The sequence below is a fragment of the Lissotriton helveticus genome, chromosome 8 (genome assembly GCF_964261635.1).
Source record: "Lissotriton helveticus chromosome 8, aLisHel1.1, whole genome shotgun sequence".
In the NCBI taxonomy this organism is placed as follows: domain Eukaryota; kingdom Metazoa; phylum Chordata; class Amphibia; order Caudata; family Salamandridae; genus Lissotriton; species Lissotriton helveticus.
Genome location: NC_136069.1, coordinates 40,027,118 through 40,035,031, shown reverse-complemented (window position 1 = coordinate 40,035,031; position 7,914 = coordinate 40,027,118). Strand labels below are relative to the sequence as shown.

The 7,914-nt window shown below is 40.2% G+C and overlaps 1 protein-coding gene across 4 annotated transcripts in view; it reads right to left on the bottom strand.

Moving 5' to 3' along the window:
• Positions 1-200: 200 nt before the first annotated feature.
• LOC144772304 (uncharacterized) overlaps positions 201-7,914 on the bottom strand; it is a 29,196-nt gene continuing 21,482 nt past the window's right edge. For all 4 annotated transcript variants that reach the window (XM_078656533.1, XM_078656530.1, XM_078656531.1 and 1 more), the window contains exon 3: positions 201-5,503. In XM_078656533.1, coding sequence (XP_078512659.1) covers positions 3,504-4,481 — 978 coding nt within the window. In that variant the 5' untranslated portion in view covers positions 4,482-5,503 and the 3' untranslated portion in view covers positions 201-3,503. The remainder of the gene's footprint in view (positions 5,504-7,914) is intronic.

Here is a 7,914-nt window from a genome sequence, read left to right as displayed (position 1 = left end):
CCAATTCTTCACCAGAAATGGTTATAGCCAAATAGTTTTGCCAATAGCTAATCCACAAGAATACAGCATGACAAATCATACAATGCAAAGCTGCTGACTGTAATTTGCTACTTATGAACTTTGCTGATGATGGCTAACTGAAGATTTCCCAACTCGAAATTCATCCCCGTCAACATACACAACATATTACAGTCTATGCATCAAGATACATTCTGTTTTAATAATTACACGATTAAAACTATTTAACATTAGTTTCAAAAGCCATAATTCAGTAAAACCCAAAGTCTCCTAACCATGCAATGTTAGCCATATAACATATCTTTATAATCAAACAAATACAATGAAACAAAAAGAAAGTATTTGTACCTTATATTGGGCCTTTCACAGAGCCCCTTCCAGAGAGAGTAAAGCTCATCAATGAGGCAGAGAGTTAGCAAGATCTCCATACTGGACCTTCATTCGGGGCATACAAGTCAATGTCAACTGAGAGTAGATGGTATCAAGTTAGCATGGAAGATCATTGTGTGAATGATGCATGCTTCATATTTAGTTTAGCGTTTTTCAAGGAAAGAAGAATGCTTAGGAAGTGGTATAAGTTATCTTATCTACAGCTTTCCATAGCATGTTCTGCTTTTCTAACAAGAAGCGTATTTACTTAACCCATCCCACTTGGGTATGTTATAGTCCAATCTTTTGAACCTGGCAAGCACATACTGCTTCTACTGGAGTTTATCAGAAATAAAAGAAATGCATGTATGTCTATGAGACAATTATTGTGCCCGAGTGCCTTTTAATAAGTGAAACATGTATTAGCATGAAATCCTTTCAGCAATATTCCCAAAAAAGCAGAAAGACAATATCTATGCTTAACAGTAATCTGTACACAAAGTAGAGAAGAAACATGTTCTAAACTGGGTCGTTGTTTACAGATATGACAAGATCACCAACAATAAGTGAAATAAAAAAAAAACATTTTTTAAAGATACAAAATGCATTCTGAATTTATTTTCTAACAAATATAAATAGTAGGACACCATCAGGATGCCCAGATGAATCAATGTCAATTGGATGCTGCGTGGCAGGATTTCACTGAATATACATTGGTGAATTGCAGGTATTGTAATTGTGGTTCTTTTTCAATAGAAACTGACAGACCTCATTCAAATGATTGTTAAAAGAAAGTCCAAGACTTAAAAAGGTTTCTGTAAGATGGTGTCCTCTGGCCATACTTCACATCATAATAACTATTTAAAAAACTAGAAGAAAAATATACATAATAAAAGATTGATGTATCCTATCCTTAACACACTATACTGTTACATTTACAAGTATTTATATTTGCCAGATCTGAGCAATGACATAAGATCATACAAACCACATGCGATTGCCCAGGGAGTTCCTCAGGGATCGGCTCTTAGCCCCACTTTATTTAATCTTTATGTCCAACCGCTAGCTTCTGTCGCCATGCGTGGGAACCTTTCCATCGTATCCTACGCAGACGACACTCAGCTGGCGGTTGCTATTAGTGGGGCTTCCGATCTTGAGGCAGTCAAGTTCCGTGAGGGACTTATATCTGTGGCCCACTGGATGAATGACAATTTCCTGCAATTAAACGCCAAGAAAACTGAGGTGCTTATTGTGGGGAAACAATCACATCTGTGGGGCGATAACTGGTGGCCGCATGAGCTCGGTCCTACTCCTACCCCTGTCACTGAAGTTAAAAATCTTGGGGTATGGTTTGACTCCCAACTGAGTTTTTCCACCCATACTAAAAAGATTGCTGCAGCATGTTTTGGGATTTTGCGTCAACTTCGGTCCACCTTCAAATACTTCGACGCTCCCACTCGACAACTCATTGTGCAAGCCATGATCCTGTCTAAACTAGATTATGCTAGTTCTCTTTTTCTTGGAGTCAATCAGGCTGAACTCTCCCGTCTCCAACGCGTCCAGAACGCTGCCGCCAGGGCTCTGGTTGGCTTACCTAAATTCTGTTCAGCTAGGAAAACTATTCATAATCTCCACTGGCTCCCGGTGGCACAGAGAATAATGTTTAAATCATTGACTCTGACATTTAAAATCCTCAAATTGTCATCTCCTCAGATTCTGGAGCATCTTATCTCCCCCTACTTTCCAGCTCGCTCTCTGAGGTCCTCTGATCTCCACCTGACCATAGTACCTCGCTTTAAGAGATCCAGGATTGGCGGACGCTCTTTTCGAGTTCTTGCCGCCAAACTATGGAATTCCCTGCCTGTCCATATTCGTGCCATCGACGGGCTCCTTGCTTTTAGGAAGGCTGTCAAAACTTTTCTTTTCCCCTTAGCGCCTTAGCTTTTCTGTGTTGTGTTTTGTTTCTCACCTTTGTCCGGCTTTCTTTTTGTTCTGTACTTGCGCCAGGACGCCCCTTTGCTGGGGCATCTGTGCGCACAATAAATCCGGATAACATAACATAACATTATTAGAGAAAAATCACATACTGGGTAATCCTGTAATATGCTTTTATACTGCCTCATGGGGTTCTAAAGGCATTTCATGGGTCCCTTTCAAATATGGGTTTCATCAGCAAGTCAAAAGTTTAAGGTTACCAACATACTGAGTAATATGGCCAAACAGCTAGCTCTCCTTACAGCATGCGCAAGGCAACTTCCCCAGTGGGAGGGTAGTTTCAACATATGTTGTGTTTTCGCAAAGCTATAAAGCACAATAATTGAATCTTACCAGACATTCGCAAGGTCTAGACATTGTTTCTTCATAAAACAGTGAAAGGCAAATGAAGCCCTCCCACGTTTACTGTAGCCAAAATTATTTTCTTGGATGCATTGCTAAAACGACTTATAATTTCATGACAGGCTGAAAATCATCGTATTAGATGCTCATGTATGAGGTTTTGTGCGTGTATATTTGCTGATGCACATGTAGTTGCAAAAAAGCACGGAGGCACTTCTCACATCCATCCAGAATGTTATTTCCTCTTTGTGTGTCCTCCAATTCACCAATATGCATAATACATCATAAAAGCCATTCCTTCATTTACTACCTCTATAGGAGGTGTCTTACAGTATATGAAAAACTGAAACAGCCCTGATATTTGATGTTGTTTTTCCTATGTGTGATTGCTGGTGGCATTTTAGGTATGTTGATCTAGCAAAGCCCATTCCACCTTCCCTGCATTTGTATAGTTTTTCTTCTGTAGGCCTTCACAGATGGGTAGTTAGGACTGATGCTTGAGTATATCTCTTTCCACATCCACTGCATGTGCGTGTTTTTTTCTTTCACAAATTGTGCGTTAGTTGCTGATCCTTCAGATGATTGGATTTACTAAAGCTCTTTCAACATTCACTGCATTTGCATGTTTTTCGTCTATATGCCATTGCAGATGGATAGTTAGATCTGATGCTTGAGTAAAGCTCTTTCACATTCTCCGAGTAAAGTAGTTCCCTGTGTGTTAGATGGTGGCTCTTTGGATGTGTGAATTTACTAAAGCTTTTTCCACATTTACTTCAAGACTATGGTTTCTCTGCTACATGTATTTGCAGATGGATAGGTAGGATGAATGCTTGAGTTAAAACATTTCCACATTCATCGATGTGTATGGTTTTTGTTGTGTGTTTGCGCTGGTGGATCTTTAGACTTGTTAAATGAGCAAAACTTATTCCACATTCACTGCATGTGTATGGTTTTTCCCCTGTGTGTTTTCGCTGGTGACCCCTTAGATGTGTAGATCTACTAAAGCTCTTTCCACATTCACTGCATATGAATGGCTTTTCTCCTGTATGCCTTCGCAGATGGGTGGCTAGGTGTGCTGCTTGAGTAAAGCTCTTTCCACATTCACTACATGTGAATGGTTTTTCTCCTGTATGACTTCGCAGATGGGTGGCTAGGTGTGCTGTTTGAATAAAGCTCTTTCCACATTCACTACATGTGTATGGTCTTTCTCCTGTATGCCTGCGCAGATGGTAGGTTAGTGCCTGTGCGTGAAGTAAGGTCTTTCCACATTCACTGCATGTGTATACTTTTTCTCCTGTATGACATTGCAGATGGACGGTTAATGCTATCGGTTCAGCAAAGTGCTTTCCACATTCATTGCATGTGAATGGTTTTTCCTCTATGTGTGTTCGCTGGTGGACCTTTAGATGTGCAGATCTGCTAAAGCACTTTCCACATTCACTGCAAGTATATGGTTTTTCTCCTGTATGCCATCGCTGATGGAGGGTTAGACCCCATGCTAGAGCAAAGCTCTTTCCACATTCACTGCAAGTGTATGGTTTTTCTCCTGTATGTGTTAAGTGATGACTCTCTAGATTTGAGGATCTATTAAAGCTCATTCCACATTCACTGCAGGTGTAAGGTTTTTCTGTGTGCGTTCGTTGATGGATCTTGTGGTTTGCTGAGGCCGTAAAGCTCTTTTCATTTTCACTGCCTGTGAGTTCTGCTGTATGCATTTGATATTTGCCCCTCAGAGCTGATAACTCGTTAAAAGGCATCTTATATTCATTACACCTAAATAGGTTTTCTGTTAAGTCGGTACTGGTGGCAGTGTAGGGATGAATGATTAAAACTCTTCTCACGAACACAGAACCTTTATGTTATTTCTTTTGTTTGTTAATGAACTCTTGGTTGTGATGGCTGATGAACACTATTGCCATATTCAATCTATCCTCACGCGTTTTCCCCTGTACACGGTTGGTGGTACTACTACAATTCTGAGGAAAAGCCAAAGCTCGTCTTTCGTTGTTGTGTATGGGTTTTTCTTTGGGGTTTAGAGTCTAAACGTTGGTTATATTTTGGCTAAAATCAGGTTAATGTGTTTGCTGACTGATCATTGTGGTTCCTGAACCACTTACTATAATTGATTATTAACTAGGTATTTGCAGTATATCTGTTCTTGCAGGACTGATAACATATCTATGGTCTTTCTATCAGGAGCCGTGTGTTAAGAACTTTCTAGGATGTGGGCAAATAATAAACCTCACAGCTTATCTAAATAGTCTGCTTCTTGGGCAATATCAATGACATACACAAAGAACAAAACTCAATACCAAGGTGTTATGTTCTAGAATAATTTTCTGCATTGCAAGTAGCCAAGCACTTGTATCTTAACTTTCAGATCACTGCTCTTTCTGCGGATTGCAAGGTCCAGCCAAAACAGCGTTTATGATGGACTAACATCACAGCATAATTATCGAAGCTAAAGGGTGGTCTTTAGCATGTCTTAATTGTGGATGTGTTCTGCCTGTGTATTTTTTGTGATTTTAATTTATTTGGATGTTTTGGGAACGGCAGCATGGATGCCCTCATCCTCTTGAAGCCGCTGGATTGCACTTGATGTTCTTACACTTACAGGATATGTCTGTTCATGTACAAGATTCTCTGTCTCTTACTGAGTTGTTCTATTTCGAATTGCTGTCTGGCATTTCTGGTTCTTCTCAGGTATCGGATAACTTTCCAGTTTTATCATATTTTCGTCATTACTCTTCATCTTAATATGTGTTCAGGAATCTCCTTCCTGTGGATACAAAAATACCTGTAATGGCGTAATCTATAAGCAGCAAAGTGTACAATGTGTCTCTGAAGAAATGTCAAAAAAAATTAAACACTTGAATACATTCTAGCCAACGGTTATTACTCAAGGTTGCAATGCAGTCCATCTTTTTAGCTCACTGTACCACAACTGACAATCATTCTAATGGAAATCAGCATTCAATGGTCATACTGCAATAAAATAACAACAGCTCAATATGTACCAGAATCCACATTCATTTGAATAGTAACAGACACAACAACACATAATGGTGTTGGCCTTCTTGGCCTTGGTCAGTGAGTTGTAGCTTAAGTCCTATGGCACAGCAAGACAATTAATTAATATATTTCACTTTATCATGTTCATAGGTTCGGAAATAATAATGTTACAATGAAAATAAAAACACAACAGAATCATTTTCAGGACAAAAAACAAATCCTAGACGGAAAATGAGAATTGGATGGCAGGTCAAAGTGTATGATGTCCGTACGTTCACTGACAAAGACAGCAGCCAAGCAATGCCACATTTCAGTGTATTACTGCTTCCTGCTGCATGCACACAGATTGGCCCTGTATTCAATTATTAGGTTCAACACAAACAGTTTAGAGGGAGGGCAGTTCTTATTGTTCGCAACCTTACCATAAGTAATTAAGTTGAAATGGTAAATTTCTTTTAACACTGTCCAGTCTCAAACACTGTTGTCAACCATATGAGGAGCCATTTGATTTCGATATCATACATATGATGCACAGATCAATCAGGAAGCAACCAGATCTGCTAATCAGTCCCAAGTAAGATGTGTAGAACTAACTGAAGCTGACTTGCACAGGGCTTAGGCACATGTTTAAACAAGTACTGGTGGTGCCAGATTGAACGGTATACTTGGCTTTTAAGTAGCTGCATGAGATATGTCTGTACCAGGTATGGAAATCCCAGAGCTGACTTTTATCCACATATTGTAGTCCTGTTGATTACTAGCACTTTAACTGCGAGAGAACAGTAAACGTATTGAAAGGTGTTTATAGAGACAACAATTTCTGTATTTACCCTGCTATCAGTTAGGAGAAAAATAGTCATGCACTGGTTAGACTGTTAAAGCTTAACACATTGCTTAAAGCTGCTGCTCACTGGAGTGTTGCTGAAAAGAAATCACATGCAGCGCACAGGAAATGACCCTAAACTTTTTTTAATTTCATTTATTTTCGCTTTTCAAAATACAGTAAGGAACAGTTTACAATTTTTCAATGTATGGCATTGGTACAGTATGCATGATTTTATATTATATATATATATGTATGTATATATATATATATATATATATATATATATATATATGTATGTGTATATATATATATATATATATATATATATATATATAATTATATGTATGTATATATATATATATAAACATCACAAGTTGCCCTGCATAGAGACGCCAACACGGAAGTAAGTATCACCTTCTTTATTTGCAGGCAGTAGGCAAAATGCGAAGACACATTTCCAGCAAGTCGCCAAACGTTTCGGGCTCCATGCCCTTGTTCACTGGCGTGTGTTGAAAGTCCCGGCAGCTGTGTGGACTTATTACCATATAGCTCCGCCCATGTTGGGACTTCAAAATGCAGAGTTGCTTCATGGGTCAGGTAGTCCTGATTAGCCTAAAGTGGGTGCTCCGGGTATTTTCAAACACTCATATCAATCCCAAGTGGGTGCCAAAAAAGGGGAAAACACACTGTGCCTGCCAATGTTCATTCCTGCAAAGTTCGGCACTTACTTCCCCTCAAACGCCCGTGTCGTCAGGCTCTGCAGGCCCGCTGAATATGCGGGGGGGCATCTCTGCAGCGAGGCGCGCCGCTCTTTAAATCCAAACATCACAAGTTGCCCTGAATAGAGACGCCAACACGGAAGTAAGTATCACCTTCTTTATTTGCAGGCAGTAGGCAAAATGCGAAGACACATTTCCAGCAAGTCGCCAAACGTTTCGGGCTCCATGCCCTTGTTCACTAGCGTGTGTTGAAAGTCCCGGCAGCTGTGTGGACTTATTACCATATAGCTCTGCCCATGTTGGGACTTCAAAATGCAGAGTTGCTTTATGGGTCCGGTAGTCCTGCGTAGCCCAAAGTGGGTGCTCCGGGTATTTTCAAACACTCATATCAATCCCAAGTGGGTGCCAAAAAAGGGGAAAACACACTGTGCCTGCCAATGTTCATTCCTGCAAAGTTCGGCAGTTACTTCCCCTCAAAACGCCCGTGTCGTCAGGCTCTGCAGGCCCGCTGGATATGCGGGGGGGCATCTCTGCAGCGAGGTGCGCCGCTCTTTAAATCCAAACATCACAAGTTGCCCTGAATAGAGACGCAAACACGGAAGTAAGTATCACCTTCTTTATTTGCAGGCAGTA